The sequence below is a fragment of the Schistocerca piceifrons genome, chromosome X, assembly GCF_021461385.2.
Source record: "Schistocerca piceifrons isolate TAMUIC-IGC-003096 chromosome X, iqSchPice1.1, whole genome shotgun sequence".
NCBI classification, from domain to species: domain Eukaryota; kingdom Metazoa; phylum Arthropoda; class Insecta; order Orthoptera; family Acrididae; genus Schistocerca; species Schistocerca piceifrons.
The window spans coordinates 366,169,171-366,194,245 of record NC_060149.1 but is presented as its reverse complement, the minus strand read 5'-3'; the positions used below and the strand labels follow the sequence as shown (position 1 = coordinate 366,194,245).

The window sequence follows — 25,075 nt, the reverse complement described above, 5'->3', positions numbered from 1 at the left end:
GTCCAACTGAACGGATCACTGACTAGAAATGGTTATGCTCGGCTACCTGGAGACCATTTGCAGCCATTCATGGACTTCATATTGCCAAACTCCGATGGATTGTTTACGAATGGCAATGTGCCATGTCACCGGGCTACAATTGTAGGCGACTGGTTTGAAGAACATTCTGGACAATTAGAGCGAATGATTTGATCACCTGGATTGCCTGACGTGAATCCCACCGAACATTTATGGGATATAATTGAGAGGTTAGTTCGTGCACACAATCCTGCACCGGTAACACTTTCGCAATTATGGACAGGTATAGAGGCAGATTGGCTGAATATCTCTGAGGAGGACTTCCAACGACTTGTTGAGTCCATGCCACATAGAGTTGTTGCACTACGCCGGGCAAATGGAGGTCCTGCACGATATTAAGAGGTAGCATATCACTTGTCAGTGTGTGTGTGTGTGTGTGTGTGTGTGTGTGTGTGTGTGTGTGTGTGTGTGTGTGTGTCTGGGTGAAACCCGAAGATTAATCCTGTTGATGAAAACAGACAGTTACAGTTTTCCTTAAGAAATTATTAAACAAGGTTAACACTTACGTGCATGGTGGCTTCATATGAATTGCTGCATAAAAAACATTAATTAATATATGTAGTACTGCAAGCAGTGTACTAGATACAAAAACACGTGGGGAGAAGCGCACTTAACTGCATATTAGTTCACGAGAATCAGCAGCAAATATTTAAAGTCCGAAAGTGCAGTTTCCTGCTGCTAATTTCGAGGTAAATTAAAGTTAATTATCCTGAATAACCATACCGAAAACGTGCTACATGTCTGTCACGTTAGCAAACTGTCCCTGCTAGAGGCTACTGTCCAGCAGGCTTCCCTACAATGTATATATATCCTTACAGGGTGACAATTATTGAACTATATGAAATAAAATCGTCATAACTTCTGAACGGTCTGTGTTAGCACGTTCAAACTGCACGGTCGGCCGCGGGGTATGATGGGAATTAGTATGCGCATGAGCAAGTGCCTTGTTATTGTCGGCCATTTCACTTGTATGGGTTCGTCAATAAGCGAAATTGACGCATTTTGGGGACTGAGAATCTGCATTTCGCGATCGAGAAGTCTTTTCACCCTCAACGGATGACTGTGTGATGTGCAATCTCCAGTCAGGAATAATCGGTGTGACATTCCTTAATGGCACGGTGACTACCGAACGGTACGTGAAGGTTTTGTAAGATGATCTCATCCTAATTTTCCAAAGTGAACCTGATTTCGACAAGATATGGTTCATGCGAGACGGAGCTCTACCCGATCGAAGCAGGAGAGTATTTGATGCCCTGGAGGAGCACTTTGGGGATCGCATTCCGGCTCTAGGATACCCAGTGGCTACTGGCATGGGCCTCGATTGGCCACCATTTCCTCCAGACTCCTTTTTGCGGGGCTGTATTAAAGACAAGGTGTACAGCAATAACCCCAAAACCATTGCTCAGCCGAAAACAGCCATTCAGGACGTCATAGACAGCGTCGATGTTCTGAGACTTCAGCGGGTCATGCAGAATTTCGCTATTCGTCTGCGCCACAAAATCGCCAATGATGGCAGGCATATTGATCATATCATAACCGAAATCCGAATATCTGTTGTGACGTTTATATGGTGAATAAAGCGTGTACACGCCGTAGTTTCTAACTAATTTACGTTTTTTTCATACAGTTCAATGTTCGTCACCCTGTATATTCTGTGTGACATCAGTAAGTCGTAAGACTACTCGAAGACATAGTATTCTACGGACGCTCTACCAATGGGGCCTTCGTGACCTGTACAATGCTTCATATTTGTGGACGATTTTGCAGTTTGCTGTTCCTCCTCCAACACGGCAACACTGACTCGTCAGTTGAAACTTACAGTGAACATATTTGAGGAGTGGGCTGTAAAGACAGGTTCTACATTTTCTGTAGATGAGTGTTTTTGTGTCCATTTTAATCGTCCTCGTCGTACATTCTACCTGTTAAAGACTCGGTGAAGGTTATAGACGTCATTTTTTTATTCCAAACTGTTGTGGCTACCACACCCAAAGAACCTGGAGGCAAGGGCCCAGAACACACCCAATATCTCAAAGTGCCTTAGCCACAGGTCTTCGGGGGTGGACAGGTCTTTCGGGTGAGCGCGGTTAGACTATGCGTGCACGGTATGCGGGTCAGCGAGACCCTCATACCTGAAGGTTAGTGACGCAATCCACCATGAGAGGGATCAGATTGGCCACGGATGCTTGCAGGACCAGCTCCAAAGACAATCTTTGCTGAGACTGGGGAACCGCCACCCACCATCCGGCGGCAACTCCTCGTGGTACGTCAAGCATTTAAGATTCTCGTTGCTCCGAACTCGCCGGCGTACCGTACTGTGGCTCGTCCAGCTGTGGAACGCTTTCTCCCCAGTCATCCACGAGCAACAAGCCGCTTGGGGTTCGCGTGAAATGTGAGATGGAGTCACTTGGTGTTGAGGGAATATAGGCCCAAATTCAGAGTTTTAACCGACTGCCACCCTGCTTACTGCAGAGTCCCGGAGTAATTTTAGATTCAGTTCAGTACAGGAGAGATTGCTCTCTTGCGTATGTTTTAAATAAGATATTTTCCGACATTTTAAATGGGCACCATAACTATGTAGCTATATCCACGGATATATAGAGGGATTCCGTTGGTTGCACTACTGTTTCTCTTGATTGTGTCCTCTAGTTTCGGTTACCTAAGACTGTGCTATCTTTGATGTCGAATTATCCGCCGTCTTGAGAGCTCTGGAGTAGATGACATGTGTCGTGTCTGCTAAATTCCTAGTCTGTTCCGACTCCCTGAGCGCCACTCACTCTTTCCAACACTTGTAGCCAGCAGATAAAGAATTCCGGGACATACAGGACGCCTTTTTCCAGTTACAAAGATTGGGGAAGTAGGTGTCTTTCTGTTGGGTGCCAGGGCATATGGGTATTAAGGGGAACGAAATTGCGGATGTAGCAGCCAATGAGATGTGTCACGATTCTCAGTTCGTTTAGTTTGCCACCTTGTCGAGGTACAGACGCAAGCGTCGATGGGAAGAAGAGTGGCTGGCATTGACAGACAGCGAACGGCATCTGGTAAAGACCACATCTCGACCATGGCGTACCTCCTTCCAGCCACGCAGATACGATGTCCTCCCCACTCGTCTTCGCATCGGACAAACTTCTATAATACATGCCTCCTTGCTCCTGCGAGAAGACCTCCGGTGCAGTGGTCGTCAAACTACGGCCCGCGAGCGGCATGCGAGCCGAATCAGGTGTTCGTGCGGCCCGCGATTCTAAGCCGTATGCTTCTAACAACTAATACAAGCATCCAAGAACGTCTGCTAACGTTAAAAGCTTCTTTAGAGTGTTTTCAGTAGGAAAAAATAAAGAGTCTACACTGTAAAGACGGCAGAAGCTCAGCATGGCCATACAATGCGAGGGTTTATATTCTTAAGAGTGTATATCTTTGCTCAGTAACAAATTATAATACTTACAGAGGTAGTAATAATATTTCAAGATGTGCTTAATTTTAACGGACTGTCATGAATTCGGCCGTGAGCTAAGTAAAGTTTAGGTGAATGAAGTTCAGTCCTGCACTATTTTACAATGATCTGTTTAACTAAAATAAACTGTCGTGTAGATGTCTTAATGAAAGGTATTGCATAGCTTAGTAAATGATTTGATAATGACATTAGGGCTCCAAATTAGTCATCAATAAAGAAAATTAATACTGTAATTCGACAGTTTTTTGCAACTTATTGCCTAATTTGGTAAGTAAAGTCTGCCGCTTGCGACAGGGACAGAGTGGTATGTAGCGCGGACACCGCGGGATTAATAGAAGTGAGAGGGGGAATATTTTGTCTTCCAATGCTCATAACTCAAGAGCATGCGCAAACTAGCACCGATCATCTGCTATGGCATGTGTGTCAAACGGAAGTAACATGGATTCGTGAATGCACACTACAGAGACAGTCATCTTCAAATGTGGTGTATTTCTTAGCAAATAAAATGAAATCAGATTTAAGGCAGTACAACACGTAAAAGAAAAAAGGCATTAAAACATTTAGTAAACGTTTGTGATCGTGTCTCATCTTGCATTTACTGTTATTAACGAGTATCACCTCTTCTGTGCCTTAAAAAAGGTGCTGAAGCGACGACGATTCCTGTCGGACGAGGAAGTGCAGCAGGCGCTTACGGACTTCTTCACGCAGCAGGACACCGTGTTTTACCAAACGGCTATCTTCAGCCCGGTGCGTCGGTGATGTGATTGTCTCAATAAATGCTCACGGCGATTTTGCCTGAATGGCATACCGATTCTGGACTGTATGGTCTTCAAACGGAAACTTTTTGATCGCCTCTTAGATAAGGCTATCACCTGCCATTCATCCCTCTGTGACAAATTTTGATTAACTACATTATATTGTTTAAAATCGTCTCTGTTCTGTCACTTGTGGCCTAATACAGAAGTCCGATTTAAAGCGGTCTGCTGCAGCCGCTTGATATTATTTCATATATTAATGCGTGAAGAGGTCTAAAAAGTGCCTGGAAATCAGGAAGACAAACATCCATGAGATCCTGTTTCGATGGTACTGGCCACAGCACCCGCTCAGATACAGAAAATTGGTCACTATGCAACTCTTCAAAAATGCATATGGTTCCAATATAGTATTTTCTTTTTCACTTAATAATGTTTGATGTGATACCTCCTCATATATACACTCCTGGAAATGGAAAAAAGAACACATTGACGCCGGTGTGTCAGACCCACCATACTTGCTCCGGACACTGCGAGAGGGCTGTACAAGCAATGATAACACGCACGGCACAGCGGACACACCAGGAACCGCGGTGTTGGCCGTCGAATGGCGCTAGCTGCGCAGCATTTGTGCACCGCCGCCGTCAGTGTCAGCCAGTTTGCCGTGGCATACGGAGCTCCATCGCAGTCTTTAACACTGGTAGCATTCCGCGACAGCGTGGACGTGAACCGTATGTGCAGTTGACGGACTTTGAGCGAGGGCGTATAGTGGGCATGCGGGAGGCCGGGTGGACGTACCGCCGAATTGCTCAACACGTGGGGCGTGAGGTCTCCACAGTACATCGATGTTGTCGCCAGTGGTCGGCGGAAGGTGCACGTGCCCGTCGACCTGGGACCGGACCGCAGCGACGCACGGATGCACGCCAAGACCGTAGGATCCTACGCAGTGCCGTAGGGGACCGCACCGCCACTTCCCAGCAAATTAGGGACACTGTTGCTCCTGGGGTATCGGCGAGGACCATTCGCAACCGTCTCCATGAAGCTGGGCTACGGTCCCGCACACCGTTAGGCCGTCTTCCGCTCACGCCCCAACATCGTGCAGCCCGCCTCCAGTGGTGTCGCGACAGGCGTGAATGGAGGGACGAATGGAGACGTGTCGTCTTCAGCGATGAGAGTCGCTTCTGCCTTGGTGCCAATGATGGTCGTATGCGTGTTTGGCGCCGTGCAGGTGAGCGCCACAATCAGGACTGCATACGACCGAGGCACACAGGGCCAACACCCGGCATCATGGTGTGGGGAGCGATCTCCTACACTGGCCGTACACCACTGGTGATCGTCGAGGGGACACTGAATAGTGCACGGTACATCCAAACCGTCATCGAACCCATCGTTCTACCATTCCTAGACCGGCAAGGGAACTTGCTGTTCCAACAGGACAATGCACGTCCGCATGTATCCCGTGCCACCCAACGTGTTCTAGAAGGTGTAAGTCAACTACCCTGGCCAGCAAGATCTCCGGATCTGTCCCCCATTGAGCATGTTTGGGACTGGATGAAGCGTCGTCTCACGCGGTCTGCATGTCCAGCACGAACGCTGGTCCAACTGAGGCGCCAGGTGGAAATGGCATGGCAAGCCGTTCCACAGGACTACATCCAGCATCTCTACGATCGTCTCCATGGGAGAATAGCAGCCTGCATTGCTGCGAAAGGTGGATATACACTGTACTAGTGCCGACATTGTGCATGCTCTGTGGCCTGTGTCAATGTGCCTGTGGTTCTGTCAGTGTGATCATGTGATGTATCTGACCCCAGGAATGTGTCAATAAAGTTTCCCCTTCCTGGGACAATGAATTCACGGTGTTCTTATTTCAATTTCCAGGAGTGTAGATTCAAAATTTGTAAGTTGCGACCTTCTACCTGAGAGGTGGCATGCCTTTACGATGCAGACAGTGACTTGCCCCTTCTCATATTTATATCTTACTCTGAGTAATTCGATTTGGGGAAGTATAGCTGAGTATGGTCATTAGAAGTCTAGTATTGAAAACTCAGAAGATACGAATATTTTCCTCTCTAATTGCATGCGGTGAAAGTTGCTATTCCTTCACACGCGGACTTACCACGCAGCGTCTCTCGTCACCCGGGTGGTCCGGTGACAGGCGGGTTCTGTTTATCTTGAAAGGGTTATACTGACGGGTGTGAGGGAGTCCAGACGCCGACATTGTCATAAGAGCGGGGGCGACACGCCTACAGGGGCCTGAAGGAGCGGCTGGGGTTAGAGATTCCGTTACTTCGCAGAAACTTAGTGAAAACACTTTCTGATGAGCTACCAGCGAGGCGTGGGAATAACTTGTGTTCCCAGGCAGTCTTGGGGAGAAAATTCCCGCGTTTTCTGCAAAATCATAACTGTGATTGGCTTGCCCAGGGAATAGCTCCGTGACGCAGCAAAACCGGCGCAAAAATTGGCGCCAAGTATCTCCATTGGTGGAATAGTAGTGCTTCGGCAATACAGTGAATTTTTCCACCGGTTTTCGAGTTGCTGATTGGCACGTTTAACCACGGCCACTGTGGTGGGGGCGGTAATGTTCTGTGTTAGGCTTGTACAGGTGCTCTTCAGAGAGTCGGCTCTCGCCTCGGTCGGAGTAGGTTACAAGACGTAGCTCTCGCTGCTCTGGACAGCCTGCTTTCCGTTGGCTGTCTAATATACTTTTATTTAATTGTAACTGTTTGACAAAGTTGCTGAAGTTTCGACTTCAACGTAACTTTCCGTGTACAGTTGGCAATTGAGCGTTCTGCGTACAAGCGGCCTATGTTGTCCGTCTTGAGCAGTTTTGGCTAAAGTTAACTGTATCGGAGTTACTGTGTGACTTCGCTTGTTAAAATCAATCACTGTACCGTCAGTGATTGTGTGGCGAGCCTTATTCGTCTCCCTCAGAGGCGCATTTGTATTGCTAGAAAGTCTTTAGTCTGGAACAACCAGACCAGGATAATTTGTTGCGGGCTATACTCGCGACATTATCGTCACCACGACGGGACGTCGAAGCAACCAGCCATCGCCTCCGGTACGCCAGATCGTGTCCTTGCAGTTAATAAGACAGCTTGGTAATGTAGGTCCGCAGCACTGGCAGATATGGAATTTTGCTATGTGATAATCAGAGCTCAGCAGAGGGCGCCTGTTCCAGTCTTTTCTAACGTGTTTCTGTCTTGGGTGTTCACTGTCTGAGTTCTCACTACTGTAGCAGCAATTAATGTTGGGTTGGCTGGGTGTTTCTCTTAAGATTTGAGTTGCAAGAAATTGGCTCCACATACCACTTGGACATGTCACAAGCTAGTTTATGGACAACTTCACCTTCACAGCATTTATTGGAGTATGCGATTTGACGTATTGTAAATGTTCCATGTCTTTTGTTTATTATTTTAAGTCTAGTCATAATAAATCAAATTGTTATTTTGTACAGAACTTCCATTCTGTAGAACGGTAGAGCAACACTCTTATTTCTCAAATGTTTAAATGTGTGTGAAATCTTATCGGACATAACTGCTAAGGTCATCAATCCCTAAGCTTACACACTACTTAACCTAAACTATCCTAAGGACAAACACACACACACACACACACACACACACACACACACACACACACACACACACGCCCTAGGGAGGACTCGAATCTCCGCCGGGATCTGCCGCACAGTCCATGACTGCAGCGCCCTAGACCACTCGGCTAATAACGCGCGGCACTCTCCTTTCTCACTACGTTAATGAAACTTTCCTTTATCACATTAAGATCTATCACATTAAATTATTGCAGGTGCCAAACTCTTTTCCACTCCACTTGCAGGGTCGATTACAGTCAGTTCACGTTTCTTCTTAATCCATGTGCAACAGCAAAAGTCGGAGTCAGAAAAGGGGGAAGGGGGGACTTAGAGCATCATTTCCATATGAAGATTCTAGAAGAATTTAGTGTTAAATACACTGCTAGCCCCGGCACCTCGCATATCAATAACCATGGTTTGGTGAAAATTGGATTTCCCTTTGGACTTAAGTTTGATTGAGGCCTGTTATGAGTTTTTGGAGCTTGAGAAACTTAAAATTTCACTTTGTATTTCCTAAAGTTCATAGTTGTCATTTCACTAATTTTTGTTCTGTCTTCTGCGGCTTAATCATTTTATTGATTTTATTAGTTAAGATGGATAGTTGTAATAATGTTAACAGTTTCTGTTCTGAATCATGAAGGATAATAGTCCTGTTAATATTTTAAAATTTTCAGAGCTCTGACACTTCTGTGATTTAAATATTCATGAAATTGTTTGTCCTGTATATCCAGTTGTGCAACCTTGTTATTGCAGGGTTTTAATATCTTGTTTCTTAAATGATATAGTATTGGCAGTTATTGCGTGAAGTTAGCGAGGAAGCCAGGTGGAATGCACGACTACGGCTAATGACGGGCTTACACCTGGTTGTACGGTCTGGATTAAACCTTTGTCAAAATATTTGGTGTCTGTCTGGCACGAAGTTTGTCTTATTATTGTAAGCCTTCTGACAACTAATTAATGCATTTCATTCCCTTAGTGCGGTACTTGACTGATGAAATAAAACAAATTTCTTTTGCGGAAATAATTATTTTCTTGGCCTGACAGCTGCCACTCCCAGATCCTCGCTCTATACCTGTCAACTACATAATAACTTCTCATAACTGGGGTTCACACTCAAGTAAACAGTGTACGGAAACATTGGTTCATTGGGATTCGGTTAAGAATGTCAACATTTGTAATATTTCATGTAATTTGTATCACTTTACGACGTATGCAGCCTTGCTCTCGTTTAATGTTGCTGTATTCTTACAGTTATAAGGCTCAGATACGACGATGACATGTAAGCGCTGAGGATTTTAATGTTTGACACGAGCTTAAGCACAGCCGCCTGCAGTACACCACTTAATGAAGGCCCTAAGGCACAAATTGCATTTGTCAAAGAAAAACATTCTACAGCCAATGACGAATATAACGTCCTAAGAAAATGACTATATAACAGCTAATGATAAAAACCCGTGTTAATGAGAGACAAGTGGAAGTGATGTGTCGGCAAATCATTATGTGACCAGATCTAATATTGGACCCGCTGGATAAAAGCAGAAAACTGTGGAAAACAATACAGGAAAAGTGGTACAAGTTGGGATTTTTATGAGGGTAGGTTATATGTACATAATGACACAAATACTCAGTTTCTCAAATGGTAGGAAAAGAGCGCTGTTATGCACACGGAGGGAAAGTTAAAGAGTTTTGAATGAGGAAAAAAACTAGTATTACTCGTAAGACTTTGCGTAGGCAGCTATGACACAACTTAACCCTTCATTTACTGGCGGGACTTAGGATTCCCGGCAAAATTTGTGTGGACTTATGTAAATCAACAGCCCGTTAGACCTGTGGGAAGGGTCAGGTCCCATTCCATACAGTTCGTGCTTCCTACACTTCATGTTAGTACAACCCGAACGCCATTCGGAAACCTATACATCAAATGGTTCAAATGGCTCTAAGCACTATGGGACTTAACATCTGAGGTCATTAGTCCCCTAGAACTTAGAACTACTTAAACCTAACTAACCTAAGGACACACACACATCCATGCCCGAGGCAGGATTCGAACCTGCGACCGTAGCAGCAGCGCGGTTCCGGACTGAAGCGCCTAGAACCGCTCGCTATACATCAGCCCGGAATGTGAACAGATGTTTTGCAAATGACAGCTTGGTGTGTGTAACAACGTTGCAAAGATATGTAAATAAAAGTAAGGTTTATATATGAATTGAGTTGTGTGGTAATATTTATTTAGTTATCTATATACATGCTACTGTTAATTGAGATAAAACATCAATACAGTACCCTCGTAATATTCAGTTACAACGTACAATATGATCGGGACTTAGCAGTCTCGTCAAGTACAGTGTACTGACTTCACAAGTTGAGGTTAGATTGAGTTTTGGTTGCTTTTCTTTTATGTCTATCGCTTTTTCTGCTTTCAAGACCTTTTATAAAAAAAACATATCCTTGCTGAGGACAAAACGGCGTTTCGTTTTATAAGAAACAATAGAAACGATGCGTGGCTAGCAAAACATTAGTGAACTTAGTAAGATTTTGTTTTGTTTCAGGCTACGGCAACCTATTACAGAAGAGGTCTTACAGACGAAGAAATTCTCACTGGACTAGCAAATTTTTCAGGTGATATTGATACGCCACTTGAATGTAGTGATGACAGTGAATATGAAATGATTAGGAGTACTTCGCGCAATAATAATAATAATGCAGCGAATCTTCAGTTGTGTGCTAGTATTGCACAAAATATTGCAGAACCAGCACTAAGTGCTGGTGACGAAGAGGCGGACAATGAGGAAGATGTTCAATTTGTGCCTCTTTTGCTATTTGCTACTACTTTACAAAATGTTGCAGAACCTGTAGAAAATGCAAATAAGGAAGGGGAAGAGAATGAAGAGGAAAATATGCAACCTGTATCCGTCCCAGATCCACAGTGAAAGAAAAGAAATCATTCCACAATCTTGCACATCTTTAGTCTACATTCAAGGGTAGGCCCATAAATGATCAAACTTCTCATCTTTCAACTCCAAAGAGAAGAAAGGCAGCATTTTCGGTACGAAACGACATACGTTTTCAGAATATAGGATCTCACTGGCCAACATTTGCCAATTCAAGAGGCAGAGACTGATGACCTCAGAAGTTAAGTCGCATAGTGCTCAGAGTCAGAGGCAGATATGAACTTTGCTCATATACAAAAGTGGAATCTAGATGCCATTCAGAGTGTTCAGAGCGTAATATTTTTTTGTGTGTCGATGAAAAAAACTGTTTTTATAAGTATTACAAGAAGCAATAATACTAACTAGCTGTATGTGCCTTTTGGTACTTTTCAGTCCCTTAATGTACTTCGCCTGTGTAATCCTGTCGGACGGATAAGTCCTCTGAACATTATTAATATTAATGACTTTATTATATTTTAAAAATGATAATTTGCTATTTATTCAATAATAGTTCATCAACTATTTAAGAAAACATTTTGAATCCTAACTTTATATTTTTTTACAATTACATAAAATTAAGGGGTAATAAAAGACCAAATTGAAACAGATTTTACTGAAAAATATACACAAATTTATATCTCTTTATTTATTTATTTATTTATTTATTTATTCAGTCTTTCTTTATTTACAATTACATCCTATCATCAGGACAGCTGAAACAGGCCATACGGCCAGCATATTTTATGAAATAAAATGTGTGTTTAATAATTATTACTACTAACTGCATACTAAGACAACAGAAACTAATACTACAAACAGAGAGCGAACAAGAAATAAAATTGCTACATACTAATACCATAGAAACTAATACCACAACAGAAACGGAACAAGAAAGAAAAATATTTACTAGATACCAACACCACAGAAACTAATACCACAAACAGAAACAGCACAAGAGAGAAAAAATTTACTTTCTGTCACTACAAAATTGCAACTGTCCTTAACCATTTATCGAAGTACTCATACTCTTGCTGGTACTACTGTTGCTTTGAATACACCAGTACACGTGTCATTCGTTTGTCCATTATCTGACCTTTTGGATTACTTGGGCACAGAACGGCACATCAGCATCGTTTCTTCCAAAATTCACTGTGCCATCCACAAACCCACTATCTTTATTCGCTCACATTGACACGATGGTGTGACAGCTCCCTTCAGTGTCGCTTACATTAGTTACCTTCTCCCTGACTGAACAGAACTTTGACTCTCAGGGAATAAAACCACGTTGTCGAGTGACTGAACTTCTATAGGCATCAGGTGGACTCATTCCTCAGTACTGCTTTCGGATCGAACATCCTCCTCCCAACCATGACGCACTGCATCTTCGTAGAGCGTACAGTCCCACGTCTTGTCCGGAGTAGCTTTACTGCCACAAGCGCGAATACCACTTATATTATTTGTCTACTGATCTTATACAGATACGTTCCGTACGGGCTATGACCAGTCATGTATGTGTCAGACCACCCGTTGGGCCAATAATAACACTTTTAGTTTGTCCCTGATGTTAGGAAGAAATTCGTATTTTGTTCTGCCTCTGACTGAGGGTTCCACTCATTCTGCCATTGTGATAGTGTATTTCTTGTTCCGTGTTTCCCTCATTTTCATGTATCTTGCGTATTTCCGTTTCAACGCCGTTCTTTAACCAATGCAAAGATAATCTTTTTGTGATTACCAAATTCAGCTGTCATGTTTCCAGGATTATCAGCAATTCATCGATCGTGGTCGTACGGAAGGTGCCTGTTAGTTTCAGAAGCACACCTCGTTGCTCTCTTCTGCGTAATAAAAAGTTTACTTCATGGACACACACAGTTGCAACAAATCCCATAACAGACGCTAATATTGCGATATTTATAATTTTATGCCTCACCTTTGTATTTTTTATGCTTGTCTCCTCTATATAATACACTCCTGGAAATGGAAAAAAGAACACATTGACACCGGTGTGTCAGACCCACCATACTTGCTCCGGACACTGCGAGAGGGCTGTACAAGCAATGATCACACGCACGGCACAGCGGACGCACCAGGAACCGCGGTGTTGGCCGTCGAATGGCGCTAGCTGCGCAGCATTTGTGCACCGCCGCCGTCAGTGTCAGCCAGTTTGCCGTGGCATACGGAGCTCCATTGCAGTCTTCAACACTGGTAGCATGCCGCGACAGCGTGGACGTGAACCGTATGTGCAGTTGACGGACTTTGAGCGAGGGCGTATAGTGGGCATGCGGGAGGCCGGGTGGACGTACCGCCGAATTGCTCAACACGTGGGGCGTGAGGTCTCCACAGTACATCGATGTTGTCGCCAGTGGTCGGCGGAAGGTGCACGTGCCCGTCGACCTGGGACCGGACCGCAGCGACGCACGGATGCACGCCAAGACCGTAGGATCCTACGCAGTGCCGTAGGGGACCGCACTGCCACTTCCCAGCAAATTAGGGACACTGTTGCTCCTGGGGTATCGGCGAGGACCATTCGCAACCGTCTCCATGAAGCTGGGCTACGGTCCCGCACACCGTTAGGCCGTCTTCCGCTCACGCCCCAACATCGTGCAGCCCGCCTCCAGTGGTGTCGCGACAGGCGTGAATGGAGGGACGAATGGAGACGTGTCGTCCTCAGCGATGAGAGTCGCTTCTGCCTTGGTGCCAATGATGGTCGTATGCGTGTTTGGCGCCGTGCAGGTGAGCGCCACAATCAGGACTGCATACGACCGAGGCACACAGGGCCAACACCCGGCATCATGGTGTGGGGAGCGATCTCCTACACTGGCCGTACACCACTGGTGATCGTCGAGGGGACACTGAATAGTGCACGGTACATCCAAACCGTCATCGAACCCATCGTTCTACCATTCCTAGACCGGCAAGGGAACTTGCTGTTCCAACAGGACAATGCACGTCCGCATGTATCCCGTGCCACCCAACGTGCTCTAGAAGGTGTAAGTCAACTACCCTGGCCAGCAAGATCTCCGGATCTGTCCCCCATTGAGCACGTTTGGGACTGGATGAAGCGTCGTCTCACGCGGTCTGCACGTCCAGCACGAACGCTGGTCCAACTGAGGCGCCAGGTGGAAATGGCATGGCAAGCCGTTCCACAGGACTACATCCAGCATCTCTACGATCGTCTCCATGGGAGAATAGCAGCCTGCATTGCTGCGAAAGGTGGATATACACTGTACTAGTGCCGACATTGTGCATGCTCTGTTGCCTGTGTCTATGTGCCTGTGGTTCTGTCAGTGTGATCATGTGATGTATCTGACCCCAGGAATGTGTCAATAAAGTTTCCCCTTCCTGGGACAACGAATTCACGGTGTTCTTATTTCAATTTCCAGGAGTGTATGTTAAGTTCCGTCGTTCATCTATGGTAAACTAAAGTATTTCATTAATAATCTTCTTAAAATCATTACATAACTTAATTTTGCTTTGAAATTTCCTGAGATGTTCCTTTATAGAAGAGGGTATGCAGTTTTCTGTGGTGCTAATGAGAATCTGAGACATCCTTTAAGTTCATAGAGCGCAGCATTAGATTTATCCTCTAAAATTCTTCTTGAGTTACCGCTCACACGGCACAGCACTTCATTCGCTTTATGTAACTTACGTAATACGGGTTCCAGTATACACACAAAACTTTGAGCTACACAGGCTCTTCGGACAGTTTTCAAGATGACTGTCTTCAACACATTAAATATGCTTTTCACCAACGGTAGTAATCTAATGCTGTTGAACAGGGTCTGTAAGCATTCCAACTCTCTCGGACAATCAGAGATGGATACGGGCTAGAGGTTATCGAAAGCACCCGTAATATCTATTGTCATCGCTCTCACCTACCAAGATGTGTGTCGCAAGCGAGATCGCCTTATTTATTGCGTTTTCTGTTGCCTTGTTTCTCCTGCAACTGCGCTGTTGAGGTTTGATACCTTGTTGTAGTCTACGGCCTTGCAATTTTTGCATAGAAGTTTTTCGAATTTCATCACCTCAGCATTCTTAGATGGTGCAGACACCCTTGCCAGCAAGAAGCGCTCTTCATGAACTCAACTCAGGTAGATGGCTGATCAATTAAGGCTTTTATTACACCTGCAGGAACCTCATCCAGTCTTTGATTTTTATTTTCTTTTTCAGCCGTAAAACTCTTCGCCTAATTTCTTCTCATGTGAAAGGATACACAAGATTATTATTTATGCAGACCTCCCATAACATCTCTCATATGTCACTTTCTCCTGTATCGCACAAAGCAGTGCTTCTACCATCAATGCAGCTTTCTGTTCCCCTCTTTCTATTGCTGTCCAATCACTTCATTTGAGCGTGGGCAGGATTATTATTGATAGTGTCTTCCCGCTGACTATTTCATGTGGCATTCCACAAGGAACCATTTCTAGGTTGGTTTTCACGAACTGTCTCCATAATTTCAATTTTTTTTCTCCGTAATTCTTCTTTAAAGTGTTATTTCACGATTCTGTAACTAGACACCTTCGGATTCTTTCTTCTTGGATTATCCTACTCTGGCAGAGTTTTTTGGCTCCTCTTGGTTCACATCAATTTATGCAATGCTTCGGTCAAGATACAAGATACTCCCCGAGAAGGACGTCTTAATGATAGGTATAGACAGCTCCATTGCTCTATGTATGGTCTCTGTCACTACCTGTGTTCTCAAATCTACATCATCACCCGACGATGGACTTCCCGGATTATGAAACACTCGTCTCATTTCTTCCCAGTAGGCACTCAGAATGTTTTATTTTGCCCTTATCGACACGTTTCCTTTGGTACTTTGCGTTTCCCTACCAGTGACAGATAGGGTATGATATTACGAGAACTGTAAGTCCTTTCACTCTAAATCTTCCAGTCTTACAAACGGTCTAGCGCTGTTATATTTGAAGTTTCTCAGACTCTCCCTTCGGAAGTTGGCGGATTACGGGGTGTAGTCACTGTCTTCAGATTGATTTCCATCATCGTTCCTTCTAGCTTCCATCCACGGAGATAATTCAGGCGGCTGTGACATAAAATAATTTCCTATTTGCATCGATGGCATACGCCCGCCCTAGGTGCTTAACAACCTTAGCTTCACTATCTACTCATCAGTCTCAGTGCTGAATTGAAAATATATGAAAATCACGATGCAAGTCTTCTTTCCGATAGGCATATCCATACATATTACACGTTCTGAACAATACTGTGATAGTCGATCACTGTAGTGACTTTATTAAATACTACAATTGCTACTACACGACGTTATCCTTTAGTGTCTGTGTTAATCGTTCTTGACACACTGGTGACCTGTCTTGGAAATACAATACATCAAAATTGACGGCTTTTACCATTTTTCTAACCCTATGCGATAGGCTTTCATTTTTCATTGCGTTGAGTTGGCTAAGTTTTATTCCACCCTTCTCCGTTATGGATGATAGATATATAAATGGACAATCTGACCATGCACGTCCGTAGTTCCACGTTATGCAGCAATGTGTCATCACGAAATGCTTTTATGAAGTACACTATGTGATCAAAAGTATCCGGACACCAAGCTGAAAATGACTTACAAGTTCCTGGAGCCCTCCATCGGTAAAGCTGGAATTCAATATGGTGTTGGACCAACCTTAGTCTTGATGACAGCTTCCAGTCTTGCAGGCATACGTTCAATCAAGTGTTGGAAGGTTTCTTGGGGAATGACAGCCCATTATTCACGGAATGCTGCACTGAGGAGAGCTATCGATGTCAGTAGGTGGGGCTTGGAACGAAGTCGGCGTTCCAAAACATCCCAGAGGTGTTCTATAGGATTCAGGTCAGGACTCTGTGCAGGCCAGTCCATTACAGGGATGTTATTGTCGTGTAACCACTCCGGCACAGGCCGTACATTATGAATAGGTGCTCGATCGTGTTGAAAGATGCAGTCGCCAGCCCCGAATTGCTCTTCAACAGCGGGAAGCAAGAAGGTGCTTAAAACATCAATGTAGGCCTGTACTGTGACAGTGCCGGGGTGCAATCCCCCTCCATGAAAAACACGACCACACCATAACACCACCGCCTCTGAATTTTAGTGTTGGCAGTACACAAGCTGGCAGATGACGTTCACCGCGCATTCGCCATACCCACACCCTGCCATCGGATCGTCACATTGTGTGACGTGATTCGTCACTCCACACAATATTTTCCCACAGTTCAATCGTCCAATGTCTACGCTCCTTACAACCAGCGAGGCGACGTTTGGCATTTATCGGCGTGATGTGTGGCTTACGAGCAGCCGCTCGACCGTGAAATCCAAGTTTCCTAACCTCCCGCCTAACTGTCATAGTAATTTCACTGGATCCTGATACAGTTTGGAATTCCTGTGTGATGGTCTGGATAGATTTCTGCCTGTTACACATTACGAACCTCTTCAACTGCCGGCAGTCCCTCTCAATCAACAGACGAGGTCGGCCTGTACGCTTTTGTGCTGTACGTGTCTCTTCACGTTTCCACTTCACCATCACATCGGAGACAGTGGACCTAGGGATGTTTAAGAGAGTGGAAATTTCGCTTACAGACGTATGACACAAGTGACACTCAATCACCTGACCAAGTTCGAAGTCCGTGAGTTCCACGGAGGCAGCACAATGCACCTAACATGAAAAAGTATGTTTTTGGGGGTGTCCAGATACTTTTGATCACAGTCTATCTAAGAGTTGTAATTTGTTTCGTCTGGTATAAGCCGATTTCAAAATGTATTCCAGATTATCCACATTCGTCGACAAGTTTTTTACGCTGACATGGATCCAATTTACAAAATAACGTACGGGAGTAGTAATATACTCCCCCTTTAGGAGGCTGTCACTAGATGCTTTAACGCTGTAGTAAGAGTCATCGGCTCTTCCAGCCTAGTGAGCTGCATCCGCATACTTTTTGTCCTGTATACTTTTGTTTCTTTTGTGAAGTCGCTATTCTATGTCCCATACCGTTTTTGTTGCAGGTTCGTATCCTGCACTGAAAATCTTCATTTCATGGCTATGGGAAGTGTACCAAATGCCATGCTGCTTCTATTTCCGAGAGTAGGTTTGCTTTTCTGTCGTGGCTCGTAGTTCTGAATTTTTGACAAAATCTTCTCTTCTGATTTTTCTTGGATTCATGTTTAACAGGATATTTTGACACATAACCGAGGCCATGGAATTTCATGCATTGCCTCACTACCTGGTAGTCTTTTACCAACATTGGACGAATAAACAGGTTATGCTTTTGTCCTTTCATGAGGGCTGTTCTAACCTCAGGGTTCACTTCAGTAATCTGGTGAATCACCTTCCTTACCTTCGTTCACGTCCTGAATCATAGAGTAAAGTCGCTTTCCAGGCTCTCCTTAGTAAGTTCTTCAAGATTCTATACATATATTGGGTCTTTCATTATCTTTGCATCTGTGTCTTCCGGGATGTCCTACAGTATAATCAAATTGCTCTGCTTTTATGCACAGAAAGTGACAGCACAAAGAACAGAGAGAGAGAAAAGTGTTACTACAGAAACTGAAAGGATATACTTTACTGGCAGTAACTAAACTGAAGGTATCCCCAGAAGTTTAAGATCAAGGCTGGCCTTGGTTCTGGAGACATTAGTATACAATTAATAGGGAATTTACGATTGTCGCTGCAGGAAATGCTTACCTATTTCTTTGGCATGTGATGGTACCAAGGGAAAATTCCGGAAACCTAGAAGAAAGACAAAATATATATATAAATGGGGAATAGAATTTATACACTCAATTACAAAAGCACAAATGTCAAGCGTTACATAAAAGCTACAAAGAAAAATAATAAACAGGGGCAAGACAATCAGCGCAACAGAAATTAACGGAGGGTAGCGAGGTTTCATTACAGGATGCTTATGTAGAAAAAATTGTCTTTCCTATAGTTCAGCAAATTGAAAAGCATACGGGACTCTTGTACGTAATTGTACGTGTTTACAGCTTTGAAAGACTTTGTTCAATTAAGCAGAAATCTCTTGTGGTACATCTTCCAAGAAAACAGATAACGGTGATTGGGCAAGCCAGGCGATGTGCTAAAGTTCACACGTGTATTCGTCACCCGGCATCATGAACAGAGTGGACAGTAACCGTCAGCTCGGAAAATTGCATTCCTGTTAAGAAACGGCATTTGTACACAAATATAATTTGATACCTACAATACTTTAAAAAAAAAGAAGTCGTCGGGATTCGTTCTTTGAGAGTAACACTACAACGCCAATAAACTGTACAAAACCAAACGGACGGACGGAAGAAAGAAAGATAGAGTACTGGCCTATCTACGTCGAGGTTGTTGGAGATGCAGCACCAGCTCAAATTTAACGATGATCAGAAAAAATATCGGCCGTGCCTTTAACAAATCAACCATCCTGTTTACCGCCTCCCATTATTCAGGGAGACCATGTAAAATCTAGATCAAAGTGAATGGAGGTGTATTTGAAACGCGATCCTCACGAATACGAATTCAGTGTCCCAACTCCGGGGCCAGTTTGCTCGGTAGACAGTCACACAAAGGTACTCCCATGTGTAACGATGGAAAATGGGCAACAATATGCCTCAATTTCTTTTCGAGTCTACCACATAAAGCACGACGAGTTGTACCAAATTTACTGAGCGTGGTGGCTCATTGGTTGCAACACTACAGCCTAAAACATACTGGCGGAGCAGGGTTCAAGTCCTCGTTCGACTTTCCTCACTTGAACTTAAGCTTTCATCGATTTCCATAAATCAAGGTGAATGCTAGATTGGTTCTTTCAGTTAGACTAGAGTCGATTTACTTCCCCATTCTTGCTCAATCAACCCCGCCCTCAGTCTCCATTGATCTTGATGTTGCGAGAAGCTACACCTCCTATCTTTCCTTCCTTCCTTCTTTCTTTCCATTTGTTTGTGACAGGTTGAGGCATTAGGTATAGCCCGATATCAGTTTTTCACATCGAAAAATTCTAGTGGCTGTGACAAACTTAATTACAGTGTGCATTTCCGTGTTTAGCAACATCTTTAGCTACTTGTGTTCCAAACATCTATCAATGGATAATTTCCCGACTCGCTGAAATATGCTGAAGTTAAGCCCCTCTAATAAAAAGGAAATAAAGAAATACTTTGGAACATCCTTCCTTTGGCAGCACTACAAAAACCAGTACACAGGAACCGGCAGAGAGGAATGGTATTGCTGAGATGATTGTCACATACTTATTTTTAATAAACTACAAAACGCACTATTTTTATAAATTAGTGGCACACTGACATTTGAGGATACACAACGAAATAGAAGCAAAAAAATCATATCCTCTTAGGTGGCGCCCACTTTGATCGAGATTGTCCACACTCTTTTTTAGAATTATGCGCGGAAACTGCTGAATTTCTCACACTGTAATGCCAAAAAGGAATTGTGGGTAAGTGTTTCTCCATGTAAACTTGAACTTTTAAGTGTCCCATGAAAAAATAATCACATGGGTCGAGGTCACGTGACCAAATAACACATTCCACATCCCCACGCATTGAAGGAATTTTAAAACTATAGGTGATCTTTATGTACGGCTAGCAACCGCACCTTGATGGGTCGACTTCTACATTCTGGCAGGAAGTAATTACAAAAACAAACCGTCACACACACACACACACACACACACACACACACACACACACACACACGGCCATATACTACCGATATATTGAGGTGCGCACTGTTAAGTTCAAGGCTCTTGGAAGTCAGCGTGGGCACACCAAGATAGGAAATCAAAGACACAATGCAGAGAGCAGGCAAATGTGTTAATGTTTAGGTTACCGGAGGTAAACAGTAACGCTAGAGCCCTGCAAATTGCAGACGCTCTGGGCAGCTGTCCCACGGGAGAAGCTTCACTTCAGAGATCTAACTGGTAACTCCATCCATCGGCTAGACGCTGTTGTAAGACGTCACAGTAGAAGGTGGTCACAAGAAGTCATGTCTTAGCGGAGGCAGCTCCTGAGAACCATGTCACTGGGTTCATACAGCTTTTCACAATATATATAAATGAACAAGTAGTTAGTGTTGGAAGTTCCATGCGGCTTTTCGCGGATGATGCTGTAGTGTATAGAGGAGTTGCAGCATTAGAAAATTGCAGCGAAATGCAGGAAGATCTGCAGCGGATATGCACTTGGTGCAGGGAGTGGCAACTGACCCTTAACATAGACAAATGTAATGTATTGTGAATACATAGAAAGAAGGATCCTTTACTGTATATGATAGCGGAACAAACACTGGTAGCAGTTACTTCTGTAAAAAATCAGGGAGTATGCGTACGGAACGATTTGAAGTGGAATGATCATATAAAATTAATTTTTCGTAAGGTGGGTGACAGGTTGGGACTCATTGGGAGAGTCCTTAGAAAATGTAGTTCATCAACAAAGGAGGTGGCTTACAAAACACTCGTTCGACCTATACTTGAGTATTGCTCATCAGTGTGGGATCCGTACCAGGTCGGGTTGACAGAGGAAATAGAGAAGACCCAAAGAAGAGCGTCGCGCTTCTTCACAGGGTTATTTGGTAAGCGTGATAGCGTTACGGAGATGTTTAGCAAACTCAAGTGGCATACTGCAAGAGAGGCGCTCTGCATCGCGGTGTAGCTTGCTCGCCAGGTTTCGAGAGGGTGCGTTTCTGGATGAGGTATCGAATATTTTGCTTCCTCCTACTTATACCTCCCGAGGAGATCACGAATGTAAAATTAGAGAGATTCGAGCGCGCACGGAGGCTTTCCGGCAGTCGTTCTTCCCGCGAACCATACGCGACTGGAACAGGAAAGGGAGGTAATGACAGTGGCACGTAATGTGCCCTCCGCCACACACCGTTGGGTGGCTTGCGGAGTATAAATGTAGATGTAGATGTAGAAGCACTATAACAGCGGTCCCCCACACACGAGACCTCCGGGCGGGACCAAGTGACTTAAAATAAAATTGTTGCGAGCCATAAAAAGAATGGCTGTGACGTTCAACTTTCATCTGAACATTGTTGCTACCAAACTTGGAGTTAGTTAATGTAACGGCCAGAAATATCCCTACCTACCGAGTAAGAGACGGGTAGGAATCTGAATGTGATAGGCCAGAGACGCTCTGGAGCTGCACAGCCACTCGTCAGATTGGCCGAAGCCTGAAAGGTGCCGGTGGATTGGGGGACCGTCTATAGGAAGCGAGAAACATTGCGTCGCCTCAACCCTTTAAAAACCCAAGTTGTTGTTACAGAGGGCTCTCGGTTAGATCGTTGGGACGCCAACTCCGAGTCGATCGTCGCCAGCCTCGGATAAGCTCTGACAAGTCTGTTTTTCTCACTTTGAGTGCTGCTCTCGTACTATTCATTCGGCCAGTGGTTGGTGTTTCTCTTAGCTCTCACAGCACGAACTCAGACACCGACTTCTTTTGTGCAACCAGCAGCATCCTTTGCTTTTTCTAATGTTTAGAATTAACCTTCAGATAGTAGATACTTTGAGTGCAAATAAATAGTGTTAATCAGATCCCTGAGTTCCTTGAGTCTCCTGCGCTGAGCATCTGAGTGTCCCAAAATACATTCCTCTCGTAGGTGGACTGTGACAGTGTATGATGCTGGTCAAAGCTATCCAACTGCCTTCATTGGAGGTTTGTCTTTCTGCATTTGCTCCTAACCGCTCGGAAATTTCAGACTGACCTGTAAGCCTCCGTCGTCCCTCTACCCTGTGTTAGGACACAACACATACACAAAAAAGCCCAATAATGCAGATGCGAGGTAAACCACACCAAACTGTTAACCTTCCGCAGTGGAGAGGTTTTTCATGGAAATTTTGCAATTTTGTGTGTGTCTAGTACCGAATATTCTATTTGATAATCACAGCAGATAAAAGGAGATGGGACTCGTCACTCTCGACCAATCCTTTCTACAAACCAAAGTGGGCAAATAAAATCGTTTTGCCGTTAGGGTGTGGCATAATTATTATCTTATACTGGCGGAAGTGACTTAGCGGGTCAGTCAGGAGCGATAGGGCGCCTGATTACACGTGAACCTAATATCATTTGCATGCAGCCCTCCGAACACAGCTGTTTTCTTGGAAGGTGGGGAACATTCATAATAAATTTATCACAAAAATATGGAAACCTACGCTACGCAACACTTGCTCACTGATGGTGATGAAATAAACATCACGGTCCATGACCGCGTGAAGCTATGTGGTTGTATGACCAACACCCCCAAAACACAGAAACATCTGCTGCATTAACTACACCCTCCAGACACTGGAGTCAAACGCCTCATTCGACCATTGGTGTAATCTACACCTTGCATCGTTCAAAAAAGAAGCAAAATCGCGACTTGTTGGACCACACTACAGGGTTATTACAAATGATTGAAGCGATTTCACAGCTCTACAATAACTTTATTATTTGAGATATTTTCACAATGCTTTGCACACACATACAAAACCTCAAAAAGTTTTTTTTAGGCATTCACAAATGTTCGATATGTGCCCCTTTAGTGATTCGGCAGACATCAAGCCGATAATCAAGTTCCTCCCACACTCGGCGCAGCATGTCCCCATCAATGAGTTCGAAAGCATCGTTGATGCGAGCTCGCAGTTCTGGCACGTTTCTTGGTAGAGGAGGTTTAAACACTGAATCTTTCACATAACCCCACAAAAAGAAATCGCATGGGGTTAAGTCGGGAGAGCGTGGAGGCCATGACATGAATTGTTGATCATGATCTCCACCACGACCGATCCATCGGTTTTCCAATCTCCTGTTTAAGAAATACTTCTGCTTTAGCCTTTTCCGTAAGACTTTCCAAACCGTCGGCTGTGGTACGTTTAGCTCCCTGTTTGCTTTATTCGTCGACTTCCGCGGCTACGCGTGAAACTTGCCTGCACGCGTTCAACCGTTTCTTCGCTCACTGCAGGCCGACCCGTTGATTTCCCCTTACAGAGGCATCCAGAAGCTTTAAACTGCGCATGCCATCGCCGAATGGAGTTAGCAGTTGGTGGATCTTTGTTGAACTTCGTCCTGAAGTGTCGTTGCACTGTTACGACTGACTGATGTGAGTGCATTTCAAGCACGACATACGCTTTCTCGGCTCCTGTCGCCATTTTGTCTCACTGCGCTCTCGAGCGCTCTGGCGGCAGAAACCTGAAGTGCGGCTTCTGCCGAACAAAACTTTATGAGTTTTTCTACGTATCTGTAGTGTGTCGTGACCATATGTCAATGAATGGAGCTACAGTGAATTTATGAAATCGCTTCAATCATTTGTAATAGCCCTGTACTAACCTCCAGTCGGGTATTCCCCAATTTCTGTGGTTGCTGTGCGCAATGGGCCCTTGTGAGGTACCCGACTCCAAATGTCCACTCCACACTGTCTCCTTCACGATGTTCGCTCGGAAACTGCATAACAAAGACCTACGTTCACGGACAACAGTATTTACTGTAGGGTTTAAAATAGATTTTCGTTGGCAAGGTGTAATACTCATCTCTACGCCTGTCGATTAGCAAAGTTTTACAACCACTGTTTTTACGCTGTGTTACATGGCTGTGAGTGAGACATCATTCCTTGTAGACACGTTGGTTAGTCCGCACTGATACACCACCAGATCGAACAAGTTCATTCACGGCCTGATCATATACACCCACAAACACCACAGCTCTTTCTGCCATTCTGACGCGTCTTCATATCAATCCATTTTTAATACGTTATTTTAGGTAACTTTATCTGTCTGTACATATAAATTTTGTAACCGATTTTCAACTAACTTCCTGATGAGCCACATAACTGAAATTTTAAACATAGCTCACTTTACAGTGATTCGTACAGCACAGATATAGATGTGTAATACAAATAGTCAACTGTGAGAATCAGGAAATATAATTTTCAACACTCACGCCCTCACCCCTCCCAGTTAGCTCAATTCTCCATGACTTCCACAGCGCTGTAGACAACAGCTCTGAAGTTGTTGCCGTGTTCCTTGACTTCAGGAACACATTTGACACAGTCTCGCACTGCCATCTAGTGAAAACAGTACAAGCTGACAAAGTATCGGACTAGCTTTGGGACTGGATTCAAGATTTCCTTGCAGATAGAACTCAACACATCGCTCTCAACGGAACAAAATCGACAGATGCAACGTTAAGTTCGGGAGTACCCCAAGGAAGTGTGATAGGACCATCACTGTTTACAATGTATGGTTGGTTCAAATGGCTCTGAGCACTATGCGACTTAACTTCTGAGGTCATCAGTCGCCTAGAACTTAGAACTAATTAAACCTA

General features: G+C 44.3%; 1 protein-coding gene across 1 annotated transcript in view; it reads right to left on the bottom strand.

Moving 5' to 3' along the window:
* LOC124722360 overlaps positions 1-25,075 on the bottom strand; it is a 345,875-nt gene that overhangs the window by 230,036 nt on the left and 90,764 nt on the right. The window contains exon 3 of the mRNA XM_047247535.1: positions 18,471-18,515. Coding sequence (XP_047103491.1) covers positions 18,471-18,515 — 45 coding nt within the window. The remainder of the gene's footprint in view (positions 1-18,470; positions 18,516-25,075) is intronic.